The 19552-nt window shown below is 41.2% G+C and overlaps 1 protein-coding gene across 1 annotated transcript in view; it reads left to right on the top strand.

Moving 5' to 3' along the window:
• RIPOR3 (RIPOR family member 3) overlaps positions 1–19552 on the top strand; it is a 76344-nt gene that overhangs the window by 36205 nt on the left and 20587 nt on the right. Inside the window, exons 5-7 of the mRNA XM_075176472.1 lie at positions 17227–17356; positions 17542–18135; positions 18665–18807. Coding sequence (XP_075032573.1) covers positions 17227–17356; positions 17542–18135; positions 18665–18807 — 867 coding nt within the window. The remainder of the gene's footprint in view (positions 1–17226; positions 17357–17541; positions 18136–18664; positions 18808–19552) is intronic.

The following is a 19552-nucleotide window of genomic DNA, read 5'->3' as shown; positions in this document are numbered from 1 at the left end:
GGATTCCAACACACTAAAGGTCTACTATTCCTCCGACTATAAGGGAATGGTTTCGGAGGTTAGAACTATAAATGATCATGAATGACTTATCTGTGTATAGCCAAAAGCAGTTCATTGGATTCACAGCATGTTGGCTAGAGTTTAAGGAGACCGCCACCTATCGCTTCCTCATGAACCTGACCGATCCTGTTTCACATTGTTTAAGAGATCTGATCAGGCTCACCCTGGAGGCTGGTCAGCATTGTCCAGAAGAGAGATGGAGTACAGCAACATGTGCTCTTTATATAGACCAGTGGTTCCCAAACTTTTGCAGTTCGCGGCACCCTTAGAGTCTCCAAATTTTTTCAAGGCACCCCTCCAAAATAATTACTGAGCAGTCCTGTTTTAGAAGTAGTTGGGTCAAAAAATTGTAATAAGTATTTAGGTCACGACAGAAATACTTATTTAGTTGTATGCAAAAATGCCCCTCTGCATCCAGACACTCTGCCCCCTCTGCATCCAGGCACACTGCCCCCTCTGCATCCAGGCACACTGCCCCCTCTGCATCCAAGCACACTGCTCCCTCTGCATCCAGGCACACTGCCCTCTCTCACGTTGCCCCCTCTGCCCTCTGTCCACTCATCTGCCCTCTGTCCCCCTCCTCTACCCTCTGTCCCCCTCCTCTGCCCTCTGTCCCCCTCCTCTGCTCTCTGTCCCCCTCCTCTGCCATCTGTCCCCCTCCTCTGCCATCTGCCCCCCTCCTCTGCTCTCTGTCCCCCTCCTCTGCCATCCGTCCCCCTCCTCTGTTCTCTGTCGTCCTCCTCCTCTGCCCTCTGTCCCCCTCCTCTGCCCTCCTCCGCTGCCCTCTGTCCCCCTCCGCTGCCCTCCTCCGCTGCCCTCTGTCCCCCTCCTCTACCCTAAGTCCCCCTCCTCTGCCCTCTGTCCCCCTCCTCTGCCATCTGCCCATCTCCTCTGCCATCTACCCTCCTCCTCTGCCCCGCGCCAGAAGCCAGCTATAGAAAAAAGAAAGCAAACAGAAACTTACCAATCCGCGCGGCGCTAGGACCCTGCAGCCTCCTCTCTTGCGCAGCTGTCACTGACGTCGATATTCAGTGACAGCTGCGGGAGAGAGGAGGCTGCTGGGTCCTAGCGCCGCGCGGATTAGTAAGGGAGCCGCGGCGCACACTTTGGAAACCGCCGATATAGACCCATAGGGCTAGATTTACTAAGCTGCAAGTTTGAAAAAGTGGGGATGTTGCCTATAGCAACCAATCAGATTCTAGCTGTCATTTATTTAGTACCTTCTACAAAATGACAGCTAGAATCTGATTGGTTGCTATAGCCAACATCCCCACTTTTTCAAACCCGCAGCTTAGTAAATCTAGCCCATAGTCTGTCCCAACTCTACCATAAATTCAATTAAGTATTTGAAATCTCCACTAACCCTGATGGATGTTTGAACAGGAATAGCCAATTGGCCAAGGGGGGTTCTTTGTCAGAGCTTACCGATCAGGATGAGATATGCCTGGTTCAATTAACGCATTGCTGGTGTGCGTGGAGCGTGTGCAGCTCATTTCTTTTCTAAAGTTAAGATGGGACATATCTCTCTTGTTAAAGACACATGAGAGTGTAAAAAAAGAGTAATTACATAGTTAATATTTAGCAGCAGGAGACATTAACTTTATTATTAACACACAATAGTGAAAGTAGCTGTTTCAACACAGTACCCTTCAACACCGGAAATTTCATAGGAAGTCTGTAATTGGATCACAGAGGAGCCCCCACCTTTTGAATGTGGTGATCCAGCCTTCCCTGCGTTTAATTAAGACGAAAAAATAATTACCATGTGCTTCTTTGTGCTGAAACTTTCTGACAAATAAAAATATAGCTTTTGCTGTTCTGATGTTGAATTTTTCTCTTGGTACTAATAATAGGGGTAGCTTTATATCTCTGTCCCCCATCTGGGGAAATTTAAGAATGTAAAAGCACAATCTTATTACACAGTTTTGGACGAGAAGAGGTGGTCCTGTAGTCTAAACCAGAGTTTCTTAAACCTGGTCCTCAGGACCCTGAACAGTACATGTTTTCCATATCTCCTTGCTTTAGCACAGGTGTATTCATTACTGACTGACACATTGTAACAGATCCATGGGTGGTATAATTATTTCCCTTGTCACCTGAAAAACATGCACTGTTAGGGGTCCCTGACAACTGGATTTGAGAAACACTGATCTGACCCCTAGTTTCATTGTCTGACCTCCCCATTTCCCTGCAAGGGTTTCATTCATTTGCTGATATTGCCAAAATGCTGCAATAAACTATTATCATCTGCCATTATTCTATCTTTAGTAATTAATGCTGACCCATAGCCATTAATTTACATTTTCGAACAATGTTATGTGTACAATTTATTTTTGTGCACAAATTCCAAAGTGCAAAATACAAATTCCTTATTATTTTACAAAATGTTATAGGATTATCACGGAATATTATATGTCTGTTTAACTTTCTCCTTCATCTAAAATTGTGCTGCCATTGCCTAATACCAGTGATATGATATGCAATGGGCAAAGAGGAGCTAAACTAGTCGGAATTTTTGTAGGGTTGTAGGGTGAATAGAAATATTGATGCTGGTCAGTGTAGAAAAAGGGGATGAAAAATGTATTTATCAGTCATTACTGTTTTTAACACAGCTAGACAAATATATTGTTTTCTGATTAAAAAGATTTGATGTGGTTTTTATGTGAGAGTTTAAGGCCACCTTCAAGGAGAGAGAGGCAACTGGAGATATTGACAATATAACATTCTATCAATTATAACGATACACTTTGCGTGTGGCTTACACGTCACCATCAGTCTTTGGACGTAGCAGAAATGATCCTAGTAATGTTGGGATGGTCCTGAGGGACCCTGTGATTCGCTGCCTGGCCCGCACATTTAGATGGAATGATGCGATAGTCGGTACCAAGAACACATATTTTTGTACTGAGCTAATCCCTACAGAAAGCTTAATCTGCCACAAGCATTTCTCCCAGGTTTTTCTCATTTGTCATTTAATGTGTGAAGTATGTTGTTATTCCAGCAGCAGAATGCAGAGTGGCTGAATTGTTATTTGGCTCTCCAATGGAGCATGCAAGAGACATTTTTTTGGGTTAATTTTGTTATTATAAAGTAGAGGTCAGCAACCTGTTTGTCCAGCTGGTAGTACGAGTGTCAGCTTGCCCTGCTGGCCAGATGGCTGACCTCTGTTGCAAAGGTAATGGGTTAAGTATATTGATTCCTCTTTGATTTATGATTCCCAGTATAATAAGTTTATTAAGATCATTATAAGTCTGTACATTGGTTTGTGGTCTAAAACTGGATGTGAGCCTGGAATTTTGTGTTCAAACACAAAAATGAATGTACTATTGCCATTGTAAGAAGATACCTTTAATTATTGAACCTATACAGTCTAATTTTTTTTGTCAATAACATTTTGTTTAACAATTTATGTTATATATTTATCCATCTTAAAGGGCACCTGTTGGTTAGACACATTTGGAGGCAGCCGTTACAATTAGGAAACAGTGGCATCACTGAGCCACTTCATAATCAATTTGCATGTTCCTAGTTAATTGATGCATGGAGACAACAGTGCTCTTTAAAGAAGCCAACTCATGAAAAAATGAGGTGTGGTTTGTTTGTTTTTTTTACATAAATCACTAGCAGACTATAAGAAGAATCTTGGCAGGTAAAATTTTCCTTGTTCTTTTTATTCAGGCTGTTATTAATTATGTATAATTCTCCAGGGTTTCCGTAGTGTTACGTTATTACCGTAGCAACCACAGTCACATGACACATGATGTAATGAGCCAAGAGGCTTTGAACACCCCTCTGATCCCTGCAAAATCCTCTCCTCCCCTCTGCCCTCACATGAAATGCTGACAGTCTCAACCTGCGTGTATGACTGGCAGCCATACTAGACTCCCATGCAGAGAGACTTTGAAAAGAAGATAATGATTTGTAGGAGTTAAGAAAAATTCATGCTTAAAAGGTATTTGTATTAAAAATGCATTTCAGTTAGATGTAATGTGAACTTGTATAAATCAATTCTGCATGTCAAGCACTAGGATCTGAACAAGACCTGAACATGATTTGTAAGTGTGTGCATGTATATGTGTGTGTGTGTGTGTATATATATATATATATATATATATATATATATATATATATATATATACAAGTTAACCCGTGCATGATACTCATGCATTCTAGATTCTAGTCAAATCAAGCTACTTAAGGTGTTAAAAAGGTTCTTGTCATGCATTTGGGCCATAGCCCAGGCCTCAACCACCAACCACTCCCCACTGTCACCCCCGGCAACCACCAACCACTCCCAACTGTCACTTCTCCTTCAAGAAATATATATATATATTTTTTTAAAATCTTTATAAACACTTTTAACAATAAACAAATTAAATTAACAAATTAAAAACATTGTCACGGGCACTAGGAGTCTTTGCCCAGGATATCACCAGATGATGTTCTTACCAGAGTAATATAGCTGGTACTATGGTCCTCTGGTAGCAGGGTGACAACGGAACAGGAGAATCAGCAGATGGTGAGAGAATGCTCAAGGAAAGTCTATGACTAGCAGCAACTGGTAATGACTAGATGTATGTACACGAGGAACCAGATGGACAAGTAAACGTGAGGAGAGTCAGTGGTCTGCGTACAGCAAGTTGTACCACTGCTATAGTGAGGAGGAATGTCAAGGAGTAGAGAGGAGGTAGTGAGAGTCAGTGGTCTGCGTATAGCAAGTTGTACCACTGCTTATGTGAGAGGATACTTGAAACTGGTGCCAATGGGAAACAGGAGTCAGTGGTCTGCGTTCAGGTAAATACCATGTAGTGGGTCATAAATCCAGGTAAATACCTGGATTTATGACCCACTACATGGACACTCTACACACCCCACAGCAGGGTGCAGACCTCTGAACTCGTAGGACTTTTATACCGCTTTCATACTGCCGCCCCGGCAATATCCCGGGTTTTTCAAGCCGGGTTTTTGCCGGGGCTTGGAGCGTCCCAGCTCAGAAACACCATTCATACTGCACCTCGGACCCGGGAATTTCCCAGGTTGACCCCATTCATACTGCACAAGTCTGTGCCCTGGCAATTTGTGGGAGTCATCACCAGAGCAGTTTTCATTAGCTGAAAAATGGTGATACACAATATAATAATACAATAATGAATAAAGGATACCTCCAATTGGCTTATATATTTAGTCGTACTAGTCTAGGAGGGCTTTCTGAAAGGCATAAAGAGACTGGGAAACATATATTTAAGGGAAGGTTGTAGGAGCTTTGAAAGCTAGGCATTGCATATTTCAATGATTACCCCAATAGACTAGACTTCTAGATAGAAAATTAATGGCCTCTTTTTGGCAAGCATAAAATGAATGAGAAATGCCTAATTCCAAATCCTCCAGAGACAGGCACACAGCCAATCAGCTTGTTTTCTGTGCAACCCGGGTTGCACCATTCATGGTGCAGGCAACCCAGGTCAGACCCGGGAATTACCCCTCGATAAATCCCGGGTTGAAGACCCGCGTTTTTAGACCCGAGATTTTGGACTTGTACCATTCATACTGCACCAAGACCCGGGTCGTTTGAGCTCGCCTCGGCAAAAACCCGGGATTTTGGTGCAGTATGAATGGGGTATTACTCTTCCATTCATAAGAAAAACCTGCTTTTTATTACTTTAGCTTATCTAATACCCCATAGGTATCTAGCTATAGATATGGAAATCAGCAGTACGTGAGAAGCACAGCTATGCATTTATCCATTTCCCCAACCTAGCTCAGTTTTAGCAATGATAGTTCAGGTTTCAACCACGCTAGCCATCGTTCATATATGATATAATACAGACCTCCCAGATATGCTACAGACTCAATAAGGGGGCAATATTCAGCTAGCGAACGGCACTTTTATTTGTGTCCTATCTATGTTGTTTGTGATATAACTACATATTGATACCATCTGATTAGAGACACAATAATTTAATTAGCTAGTTATTTGTAATCAGAATACTCCAATATATATCTTACTAGCTCAAAGATACCTGTGTCCTAATAGGGAAAAGTGCTGAACGAGTCTAGTTGGGAAGTAGAATCTCAATATATACCAACTGATATCAGATGCAGACAGCTTAATCACCGCTCTAATAACTTAGTGAGCGACCCTGTTTTCTACATTATACAGGGATTTTCTGTAACTCATTACTGCGTTTGACTTTATAAACAAATGTGTTATCAAGCACTATTATATTGACATTATTGGTAAATGAGTGACCTAACAGTTACATAAAATCAGCAGAATAATATCTCAATTAGAATACTAATTCAATATTAATTATCCAATATAAAGAAATAGCGTGAGAACACAGTGATTTGCAGCTAGATCTGCATTTTATTTTCACTCTGCACATGTTTTTATTTATATTTCGCTAGTTGTATGAATCAATATTTTTAATGCATACTAATAAAATGTTATTTTAATCTTATACCCCGGAGTGCCTCTACATATACCCTCTCTTCCTTGCCTTTTATTCATATATATAAGTATAAGGGAGCACCCTCCAGACATGATAAGCAATTAATTCTGGAAATATATTATTAATGACATTGGGGTTAAGTACTACTTGTTTGTTTTTAATAACTCACTTAGTGCGGTCATCTCTATCTCTAGTACGCAGTGTGAATGGGGTCAACCCGGGAAATTCCCGGGTCCGAGGTGCAGTATGAATGGTGTTTCTGAGCTGGGGCGCTCCGAGACCCTGCAAAAACCCGGCTTCAAAAACCCGGGATATTGCAGTGGCGGCAGTATGAAAGCGGTATAAATGATGTATTCCCCTCTGTACAAATTTTTTGATGTAACAGCTTTTAAATGTTGTGCCTTTTTTTTCAGTCATTCATTTGTAAACCAGCCTGATGAAGGGGCCTCTGTGCTCTGAAAGCTGGCAAATATAATAATACATTTTTTTGGGTTAGCCAATAAAAGTATCATTCCTATAATATTTTTGTCTTTTTTGACACAAAAGTATTGAATATCACATAAATTCCCTGTAGTCCAAATATCTTTAATTTATTCACTAATCGGTTATATGGAACAGTATCAAACGCTTTTGAAAAATCAAAATATATTACATTTAAATATATTATATCCACAACAAAATCCAGATCTAGTTTGCAACTTTCCATCTATTAAAAGCAAATCGGATTGGTTTTGAACGACTGATCATTCAAGAAGCTGTGCAGGTGTTATGAATTTAGTATCTGTTTCATATTTCGGAATAGGATTCCTTCACATATTTTACCCACAACTGATGCCAAGCTTAATGGTATAGATGTTTTTTGAACTACAGGTACCAAATCTGCCTTCCGCCAGTCATGTTGTGCAGAAGAGGTAGAAGGAAGAAGGAAGGAAGAAGGAAGCGCGTTAGCGAGCATAGTCATGAGAGGAAAGATAGGGTGATGGAGAGTAAGTAAGAGTGCAGAAAGAATGGGGGTGTGGTATAGTATAGTATGGTTAGTGAAGAAGGATAGTGAAGAGCGATACAGCAGGGCAGGGTTAGACAGAGGAAGGGTAGGCTCACCTAAACAGAAGGGTTTTAAGGGAGCGTTTGAAGTTTGGCAGACTAGGAAACCGTGATAGAACGGGGGAAATCATTCCAGTGAAGGGCAGCAGCACACAAGAAATATTGAAGAAGGGAGTGAGAGGTGGTGACCAGATGGAAGGTGAGGCAGTGGTCGTTGGAAGACCGTAGAGAGCGAGAAGGAGACATAAGGAGTAGTGGGGTTAGAGAGGGCTTTATAAGTGAAGGTGAGGAGTTTGAAGAGGATTCTGTAATGAAGGGGGAGCCAGTGTAAAGCTTGACAGATAGAAGAGGCAGATGAAATCCAGTGGGAGAGCAAGATAAGATAAGTGAGGTTGCAGTAATCAAGGCAGGAGATGATCAGAGAGTGGATGAGCGTTTTGCTCATCCCTAGTGGCAGGCTTGGCTAAGGGATTGTATGTGGGGGGTGAAGGAGAGGGAGGAGTCAAGGGTGACCCCCAGGCAACGAACCTGTGAGAAGTGGAGATGATGGTATTACCAATAGTGATGGAGAGGGTGGGAGGGGTCGAGTCTCTTGAGAGAGTGAAGATAGTAAGTTCAGATTTAGTCTTGTGGAAATGTTAGGACATCCAGGAGGAAATGGCAGAGAGGCTGGAGGCCTGCAGAATAGCCTCAGTGAACACACAGCCTGTCAAACATTGAAGTGGATAGGCTACATCAGCAGAAGACTCTACCTGGTTCCACTCCTGTTAGCTAAGAACAGGAAACTGAGGTTACAGTGGGCACAGACTTCCCAAAACTGGAGAGTTAAAGATTGGACAAACATTGCCCGATAGGAAGAATCTTGGCGTAAACAATGAATCCCTAGACCCATCCTTCCTATTGTCAACAGTACAAGATGGTGGTGGTGTAATGTATTTTTGACACACATTAGGCTGCTTAATACCAATTGAGCATCATTTAAATACCACAGCCTACCTGAGTAGCTGACCATGTGCATCCCTTTATGCCTTACGTGTCCTCATCTTCTAATGGCTAAATCCACCTAGATAATGTGCCTGGTCACAAAGCACACATCTCAAGTTGCTTCCAACTAACATGACATTGAGCTCAATGTACTCCAATTGCCTCCACAGCCACCAGATCTCAATCCAATAGAGCATCTTGGGATGTGGTGGAACAGGAGATTTGCAGCATGAATGTGCAGCTGACAAATCAGCAACAACTGTGTGGTACTATCATGTCAACATGGACCAGGATCTATAAGGAATGTTTCCAGCACTTTGTTGAATCCATGCCATGAAGAATTCAGGCTGTTGTGGGGGAATAGGGGGGGGGGGGTCCTATACAGAACCTTATAAATGGTCACTGAATGTATGTATGTGAATATTTGTGTATGTCACTGTCAAGTGAAATGCATAGCATTGATTATTGTTACAATGACAATTGTCAATGGGTGGGATATATTAGGCAGCAAGTGAACAGTCAGTTCTTGAAGTTGATGTGTTGGAAGCAGGAAAAATTGGCAAGCATAAGAGTCTGAGTGAGTTTGACAAGGGTCAAAATGTGATAGCTAGACAATTGGGTCAGAGCATCTCCAAAACGGTAGGTCTTGTTGGGTGTTCCTGATATGCAGCGGTTAGCCCTGGCATGTGTTTGTCTATAATGGGATTAGTATATTCTGCATTGCTGTACTGTTGATCTGTCGTAGTTAAAGGTATTTGTAATCTTATATTATAGCCACATGCTCCAGTTCCACTAGCAGTCTGATTTGTTTTGATTTAGACTGTAAATAAAAAGTGATACAGTAAGGGAAACTCATTGCTTGACAGACAAATTAATATATTTTGTAGTTGGGATTAAATAAGACACATTATAAGTGAAAATAGAGTGAAAGGGTGCAGGCTCTTGTTTCTAATCTTGTCTGACTGCACTTAGCGAATGAAGTGTTCCAGCTGTTACTTCTCATGATCGATTGGCTTCAGCTGCTGGAATATTGTAATAGTTTGTCTCAGCCGCTTGACTTCAGGGTCGACAAAACTCTGTAGAATGCATTTTCTGTATCGGCGGAGCTTGGCATGACATGTTTATAATGTACGGAATATAATGTACTCCCTACTGTAAACTATAAAGACTAAGAAGTAACAGAGGCGTTCCAGGAACATATAAAATTTTAGACAGAACACAGAATTCAGAGGTGACTTCTAATATTTGTTATCATTTACAGGAGAGGCTGTATTATTCCTTTATAACTAGTTTTATTAAGAAATATATCGCTTAACACAGAACCATACTGACAGATTGACACACAGATTTATAACGACACACAGACAAGTAATGACACATTAACATAAGCCCTCCACAATTGAAGACGTTCAGCCCCCAGCTTTCTTGTAAGGCCACAGCATTATTCAAGCCTCAGGATGCAGACTATGTCCTTTTTTCTTGCTACAGAAATGTAGGGTTGGTAGCTGTACTGTCCATGAGCAGAGCGGAGGGGGAAGGACTTCAATCATAACTCATATAGGGAAAAGATAAGTGAAGTTAATCAGCTTGTTTTGATGTCAGAAAGTGCCAGTTATAGAAATGTTGACAGAAATGTAATTGGATTAGGTCTTTGGCATGTGCTTGTTTGGGAATTCGGGTTTTATTATCCCTATCTTTTGATTGTTTTCTCTTTTATGAGTCCCAGGTAGAGGGTCACAAGGGACACAGGCGGAGGTCACAGGGAACAGGGTGCGAAAGGAAAGAATGCCAGGGCAGGATATCAAGGTTGGGAGGACAAGGTGTCAGGGAAGGGTGATAGGGAGAGGGCACACTTCTACATTGCAAATTGTGGGTTTTATAGCACAATTATTATAGAATGGAATAATCTGTTTTAATTATCTTTATAAAATGTTAGAATTTATTGAATATGTTGTCATAATGTCAGATTATGACAATGACAGAAACGACCAAAGATTATATTTTAATAATGACAGAATATGCAACAGATTAATAGATTTTTATAATTGTGATTGTTCTTAAAAACGCAAAAAAAGCTCCTGAAATGACTTTCTGGAGCAGAGCCACTGAGAAGTTAGTACAGACAGGACCAGAGTCACCAGCTAAAACTGCACATAGAAATACCTGCAGCTGTTGCAGGGAGTATCAAAGGGGGTGTAGGGAATCTTACTAAAGTGGCAGCTGATACTCCCCCCTTCCTGAACTCCTCATATGTAGCCCCTCCGGCAGGGCCCTCTTAAGAACATCTTGGGCCCCCGGGCACAGCAGTGCACCGGGGCCCTTATATATAAAAAAAATAAAAAAATGATTATATATATGGGCCCTACAGCCCAGGGGGGCCCGTCGGAGGCAGCAAGAAAAAAAAAAGACAATACTTACCTTGCGGTCAGCTGGCGATCCGGCTCCCTCCATAGTCTCCTCCTCCGTCGCGCTCCGCAATGGATGTCGGGCGGGCGTGATGACGTCACGCCCGACATGCACTGCGAGCGCCGTACGGAGGAGGAGACCAGGGAGGGAGGGAGCCGGATTTCCAATGGGAAAGACGGCCCTGCCCTCTGGGATGCTTCTCACATAAGAATATTCCTCCGCAGCAGGTTGTACCAAAGTCATCCAGATCACACGTGTCTGGCTGTGGAAGAGCTAAACTCTGCCCGAGTCTGCACGCCAGTCATCATACAGCAAGGGGTGGTGTGGGAATGTGTTCATTGAGGAATCAAATTTATTTTTGTTTTTCTGTTTTAACTGAAAAGATCAAGAAATCCCCCATTTTTTAAGTTCAAACGAAAAAAACTAAATTTCTAATTATACATACAAGTATATCATAACAAAAGTGATTCTGCTATTGCCCTGTGTAAAATGGTAAAGGAAAGTTAAAATGAATGTGCATTTCATCTTGCCTACATATGTGGATGTCTTTTCAATATGCATGTGTGCAAATGTGTGTTTAGGTATTGTAATGATATCATATTGCAGGAACATACTGGTATGTTAATTGGCTTCTGGCAAAATAAACCATTGTGTGTGTTTGTGTGATAGCGGTAAGCTCCAATCTGTCAGGGACTGATGTAGATTATTAAATATTCTCTGTAAAGTGCTATATAGTATGTAGGCGCTATATAAATACTATCTTGTAATATTGGGTAGTGAGATCGCCATCTCCTGGAGGTTGCATGTAGCAGCAGCCAATGAGGATTCACAGGCCAGCAGATTTGGTACAACTGACCGCAGCCAGTTTCAGTTTTTGTGGTGCCGTGAAATCAAATACAGAAAATTACCTTTTGTCTATATGGCTTTAAATAAACATAAAGGGCTAGATTTACTAAAGGGCGGTTTGCTCAAACCGCCGTTTTTCGTCTATTTTTCCAGCGGTTTTGAAACCGCCGGATTTACTAAATCCCAAACCGCCGTCAAAATGGCCAGAAATTACATTTTTCAAAACCACCACTTTACAAACCGCCATCCCGATTTTAACAATGATGAACATACAAACAGCTGGATTTACTAAGCTGGGGTTTTCAAAACCGACGCAAAACAGCTATCCAAACGGCCAAAATAAAAGAGATGTTTGTGAATGGTGGGATTGCTCAAACTGCATGCTGTTTGATCTATTTTGCCATTCAGAACATAAGTGCACAATGAGACATTTAAAATATTTGGAAAATCATTATTTTTTTTTAAAACATATTTTATTAAGGAGATTTTTCAATTTTCAAAACGGTGTAAAGGTTAAGTTACATTGATCAAACAACAAGTACCTTGCATGAGAAGAACAATGTGAACTTTGACAATCAAAGTAAAAAACATAGAAAGGGAAAGAAAAGAGAGAAAGCAGGGAACGGGGGGGGGAGGAAAAAAAGGGGGGGGAAGGAATAAATGTTAGTGTGGTAAGAGGGGGAAGGAAAAGGGGCACCTGACCTGGCATTTGGATGTATTACATGTATATACCATATATTGAACGTCTTCTAACGCTATATTCAATAGTTTCCATTCTAATCAGGCCTTGGTTGTTCTGAACCATAGGAGGCAAGTCAAGGATCCCAAATCGCACAAAATTTATTGGGACGATCATTGAGAATGCTTGTAATGTGTTCGCAGCTATATGTCTGCCATATTCTATTGATAATTTCAGGCAGCGATGGGGATTCTGGATGTTTCCAATTTGCTGCTATTGCGCGTTTAGCCGCATTAAGTATATGGCCTATGAGCGCCATTGTATATTTGTTAACATCCGCTATAGGCCTATGCAATAGTGAATATGAGGGGCAGGGGGGGAGTTTTACTGCGGTGACTCTATTAATTAAATTGTGAATTTTCCGCCAGAATTCCACAAGTCTCGGACAGGACCACCAAACATGTTGGAATGAGCCTTCCTGCCCACATAGTCTCCAGCATTGACTAGAGGAGTCAGGATATATGGCTTTCAAGCGGGTTGGGACCAAATACCATCTATATAAGAGCTTATACGAGTTCTCCTTGGTACGGACACTGATAGAGCTCTTAGCGACTCGTGACCTGATCTTAGCCCATTCCTCTATCTCTAGCTCGACGCCAAGGTCTTCTTCCCACTTCAGCTCATAACGATCTTTGGCAGGTTGACGAAATGCCACCATGATACTGTAAAAAGTAGAGATTAACCCAGTAGGAAGGGATTTACGTCTGCAAAAAGTTTCTAAAGGTGTACGTTGGTATATAAGCTTAAGCGTTGGGATCGATTGATATAAGTGTCTCAACTGAAGGTATTGATAGAAACGGTCATGGGGAATGCCATATCGTCGTTGTAAGTCAGCAAATGCAGGGAATATCCGCATGGGCGCTATGTCAGTAATAAATCTTAGACCCCGTCAGGACCAGTGGTGAAAAGAGGAGTGTTGTTGCCCTGGTGGAAAAGCTGGATTGTTCCACAGTGGGAACATAGCTTCCGGATTTTTTATTAGCTGAAACGTGCGGGTACTGTAGTCCCACATCTGGAGGGAGAAACGGGTGGTGGATAAGAGTAACGGGAGTGGTGGTCTATGTTTGATTGATATCCAAAGTAGTGTATAGGGCGAGAGTAATTGCAAAAATGTAGCCTCAATGTCTACCCAGAGCCTAGTGGAAGATGGAGAGTGAAATAAGACTAGCTGGGTCAAGTGTGCAGCATTTTAGTATTTGGAGATGTTTGGGAGGCCGCCTCCTCCTTCTGAATTTCGTCGGAAGAGCATGCAGGCCCTTACTCGGGGTCGCTTGCCTGCCCAAAAATCTAGTAATTTGCTTCTGGAGGGTCTGTAGCGCAAGAGAGGGTACTCGAACAGGTAGGGTTTGAAACAAATAAAGAATTTGTGGCAAGAGGTTCATTTTTACCGCCGCCATGCGGCCAAGCCAAGAGATATATAGTTTATCCCATTTTTCAAGATCACGCTTAAGTGAGTCTAAAAGCCTAGGGAAGTTAGCTGCACATATCTGATTATAATGGGTCGTTAAGTAAATTCCCAAGTATTTAAGTTCATCTCGCTGCCATCGAAAATTTGTTTGGTTCTTCAGGTTATCTAATAGGTGGGGAGGTAGATTAAGAGGGAGAATTTCCGATTTGTCCATGTTGATCTTGAAGTTAGACCCTGCGCCATACTCATCGAGTTCTTTTTGAAGAGATGGGATGGAGGCGAGGGGATTGGTAACTGTAAGAAGAATATCATCTGCGTACATAGATATCTTATAATCAGTTGTCCCCATTTGAATTCCAGAAATTGTCGGGTTCCTGAGTATATGCAACGCCAGTGGTTCCATCGTGAGAGCGAACAGCAAGGGGGAGAGTGGGCAGCCCTGTCGAGTACCATTTATAATGTGAAACGGAGACGACGCGGCGCCATTAGCTATAACCGTAGCTGAGGGATTGTGATAGAGGGACGCTAGTCCGCATAGGAAACGGCCCCTGAACCCCATTGCGCCCAATGTGGCTCTCATGAAGGGCCATGAGACCCTGTCGAACGCCTTTTCTGCATCAAGAGACACCACCAGAGCAGGGACCCGGGCCTGGTTTGCTATTTCAATTAGATCAATAGCCCTTCTAGTATTGGCGGCTCCTTGTCGACTAGGGATAAAACCCACCTGATCTGGGTGGACCAGGGCGGGAATCACTCTGGCTTGTCTGTTTGCTAGTAGTTTGGCGAATAGCTTTAGGTCCACATTTAATAACGAAATTGGTCGATAACTTTCACAGCGACTAGGGTCTTTTGCTATAACGGAAAATCATTATTTATTGATAAAGGAACAAAATAAGTGTAATAACTTATGGGGAAATTATTTTTTTTATATTTTTTTAAAGGGACACTATTATAGCATTATATTATGTGGGAAATGTGAATATATAATATTAACTGATTGTTAATGGTGGATATAATTATTTATATTGCACAATTTGTCATTACATATTGTCCGAATAATATAATAATTAAATAATTTTATCCCCTTAATATAATGAAATTTTTCTTCCCCTCATAATTTATTATTTAATTCATTTTGCCGCTTGATCAATAAATAATGATTGCCAACCGAATTTAAAGGTCAGTGGTGCTTCTCTTATGTTCTGAATGGCAAAATAGTTCAATCAGCCTGTTTAAGCTATCTGAAGCAGGTATTAAAACTGTCCTGTCCTATCTTTTGGATGGCAACTTTGATGGCGGTTTCATCCAAACCGCTGGCGGCTTGGACAAAACCGCCGGTGGTTTAGCTTTTTCAAACCACCAAACATCGCCAGTCATTTTAAATTTATAGTAAATGTGGTGGTTTGGACCACTAAACTGCCAGCGATGGGTGGCTTTCAAACCGCCACCAAACTCGATTCTTAGTAAATTTAGCCCAAAGAGTGTTTCTTGTGGCTGATTAGCCTGTGGATACACAACCTTTTATAAGGGAGAACATACTTCCTGATTGCTTTTTAGGCTTTCTGCAGCCAAATGCCTAATTTAAGTGACTCAGCTCACCAAACTCGGTCTATACCCTACAGCTGAGAGGAAGATCTCTATGTCACTTTTCCATAACACAATTCCTATATTCTTACATTGTATATAATATAAATTTAGGGTACCCTTCTAAATCTGAGTGTTCCTACCTTCTTCTCACACTATATAATAGTATGTGTAAATATCACAAAAGCAATACCCACAAAGCAGCCTAGAATCTTGCCTAAAGCTGGTGGTTTTGAGGGGATCTTAGAGCCACAATGGTAGGTCAGTGCTAATGTTTATATGTTTTTCGATTGCCTGTTACATTTCTATATTTGGAAGCTTGAATTTCATTGTTCATTAGATTCTCATTACCATTGGTCAGTACACTCTTGAACAACCTAATTGGAGCCATTAAATTTGGGTTGTAGGGTGGTGTGACTCACTCTTTCAGCTTGCAGACCTTCTGAAATATAATTCTACTTTTTCTATTGCACTTATCTCCATAGCACTGGTTGCACAAGCAGTGGTGTCTGTTCCGACTGCTCCTCCATGCTTCCTTTACCTTTGCTCAGAATGGCATTAGTTCTTGGACATGGGGTTCCTAAACCAATTTTTCACTCTTTCTTCTCTGGTGGATTTCATAGATTCCATGTGTTATTTTGAGAAGTAGGCTGCAGCCTGCTTGTACAGCTTTGTGGGGCCACTACCTTTCTATAGTGTGGTAGCTGTCTGGAGATCATAGGAGGAGTGTTAAACATGTGACCCTGCCTAGCCCCCTTTGGTGTAAATCTGTTACTGCTGAATGTAATACTGTGTGCAAGTCACAGACTTGTGCATCTATCTGTATACTACCTGCAATTGTAGCGTATAATTTTTAATGTTTTTTTTTTTTGTAATGTTTAAATAATTTTTAGCTAAAATGTAATTCCTAGGTATTTATCTTAATATGTGCATGTTATCTTCATATATGCAATGGTTCATAGACTTCTCAGATAGATAAAATAACATGGTGTCCCATATGCTTGGAATGTGAAGTGATACACTATCATACTGAGTTAGGGTGCAGATCAAGAAGCCCTTTTGTTTTAGGTATTCAGGCTGTAATTTATGCTGACACCAGCATTGTTGGTAAAGTTCCAGTATCCTGATGCACATTTGCTCAGAGTAATGTGGTCTATAGTGTTAAAGTATTGACACACATTAAAGAAGATGTGTTTATTTTTGTTAGTATGTTCTTCTGCACCTCATTGACTGTTTTTAACTGTGAAGGTTATTTTAAGCATTATGTATTTAACGTAAAGTATGTGGTGTTAAAAATGAATGCTCCCCTGGAACTAGTCCTCTGAGGATGAAAGGAATCTGGAGCTGAGAAAAATGTCTGCGGATTTTAGGGGGATGTAGAATTGGGAATGTGATGTTCTTGTCGGTTAATGCAGCCCTCATCAGGGTATAGTTTAAGTGAGAGGGTGCAGGCATTGTTACAGGAGATGGGGAGAACATTACAGAAGTAGGGTGTGTTCTATTTAGTGTGATTCCCAATTACTTTCTCAAAAATAAAATAAATGGATGATGAACTAATGTTTGGGCTTTTGTGAATTGTATTGACAGTTGGGGAGGACATAAGGGATCCTGTTTGCAGCTGATCAGTTACACATTTTCTCAAACAAACAAGGCTTTCTAATGTGGAACTTGCTCTTATACCCTAGTTATCTCTTTATTTACAGCCCCTTTGATAATAGCAAGATCCTCTCCACACCTGGAATGACCAGCAAGTTTTCATCAAGTGTCAAAAAAGTATCTTTATATCACTGGACACCACCCAACACCCCAAGCTTCCGAGACAAGTTTTACCTTGTGAGTATGAAGAGTATATCTGGACACTGTAACCATGTTTTGTCAGTAGAAAGGGGGAAGGGAGTGTTCACCACTTAAGTACAGGTATAAATCCATATCTTTAGCAGTCTGGCTTTTGTGGGAATATCTATTTTTTTGCCTCACATGTGTTCATATTTTCTTTTCTTTTTTTTTTTTTTTTGCAGCAAAATGATCTGGACAGCACATACCCATCTCTTGAGAAAGATATGCAGACACCATACATACTGAGTTACTTGGCCAGCAGTGGATTAGTCAGAGACCATAGCACTGTAGCAGCCAACATGGAACTGGACAGCGTAGACAGTTTAAAGAACCTGGAAGGGGTTGGTGATGAAGCTGCCTCTCCTCCCAGTCCACCTTCTTCTTGTGGGGAGACTGTGCCATATTCTTCTCAAGAACTGCAGAAAAGTGTCAGGCTTCCTGACAGCATTAGTCAGCCACAAAGCCATGAAACACTGGATATTCTTAAAGAGACTCCCAATCACTATAGTGCCCTTCAGGCTATAAAACCTACAAGTCTGGAATTTAACAAAGATACCAACACAGGGTCCATAATGGAGAGCATTACAGACATCTCACTTCTAGAGGAGAGCACAGACATGAAAGAAAAGTCACCAGATTGTGCTAAAAGTGACAAGAAAGTTTCATTAGCATTTCAGCTGGATCAGGTTCTAGACTTGCTGACATCAGAGGATGTCACAAGGCGAAAGATGAAGGAGATGGAGCAGTCGGTTATGAGCTTTAGAGAGAGAGTAATGGTAAGTGGTGTTTAGGTTTATATGCTGGGAATGAATGAATGCAGTAAAATAAATGACTCATGCAGGGACATATCTGGTCTTCAAATATTTCAGAAACCTTTAGGATCCACTGCATGATTGAACTCACTAAACTGATATTACCATTAAGGTCAATGACCAACATCCCATTGTAGAAGTTCTAGAATGCTGTAATCTTTCAAATCTACCAATTATTCATTTCCAGTGTTGCGTGATAAGAAAAAGATTTCTCCTGCATTTGTTTATCTTAAAACATTTAACTGAATTGCTTATGTTAAAAGGAATTCCATCATGAAGTCTTCATGTTTACATTTAATTAAAAACAAATCAAACACCCACACTTTAACTCCTTTACTGCCAGAGAGTTGAACTAATAATACAATGATTGGTGGAGGCACGTTCTTGCTCATTGTGTCACACTATACAATATTCACAATATTATTTTCTATTTCAACATGTTATTAATGCTTTGTAACCTAATGACGGACATGTTACTTTGGCTGTTCTCCAGAGGCCAAGGAATCAAGTGCATCAGTCTGCCTCCATGGACAGTTTGATGGTGGAGACGGCTTTGGAAAGTTTTGACTTCTTAAACCAAGATTTCAATACAGATGACATGTCTCTGTTTGGCAGTATTCGCACTCACAGCAAGAGGTAAAGTACACATTATTTCTATGTAGCATATCCAACTATTCCTAGTATTTCCTGTGTGATGTGCTGGGAACTGCTCAAAAACTGTCCCCCACCCTGATTTTAAAAGGCTCAAATACTGCTTTATCCAGTTCACAAATCTGTATATGTAAACTTTCCCATACCACATAGTGTTTGAAATAGTATATATGCTTTTTTTGTAGCTGTGTTATCAGCCGTTGTGACTCTGTAAGGATTCAAACAGTATCATTCAATAGTCCTAAAATATAGCAGTCACGCACAGTGGAGGTAGCCATTTTGTGGGCTGGAAACATAATCATGAAAATGCAGTCTCTCAATTCCCTATGAACCTCTGACATCACTGAGGCAAAGTGCACAGTCCACAAATTAAAAATTAAAATCAGACCTTAACTAATATGGCCTTCTACTGCAGCCATGCTCTACATCTTTATATTAACTTAATGCTGGGGACGGGGCCATTGCTACCATTAGGCACACCTAGACTGTTGCCTAAGGCACAAGTGGTTAAGGAGTGCCTAAAACACTGAGTTGGTGACCTAATGTTACTCATCTAGTGTTTTTAATACCTCAGTGGTGCAGGCCGCTGACATGAAGGAAGAGCTGCCAGCAGATTCTTACATGTTGGGTGCTGCACCTTTATGCAGGCCCGGCGCTCCCATTAGGCAAGGTTAGGCACTTGCCTAGGGCGCCGGGCTCTGGAGGGCGCCACAGAATAATAAAAGACTTT

The sequence above is a fragment of the Mixophyes fleayi genome, chromosome 6 (genome assembly GCF_038048845.1).
Source record: "Mixophyes fleayi isolate aMixFle1 chromosome 6, aMixFle1.hap1, whole genome shotgun sequence".
In the NCBI taxonomy this organism is placed as follows: domain Eukaryota; kingdom Metazoa; phylum Chordata; class Amphibia; order Anura; family Limnodynastidae; genus Mixophyes; species Mixophyes fleayi.
This window is presented reverse-complemented; position numbering and strand designations above follow the sequence as displayed.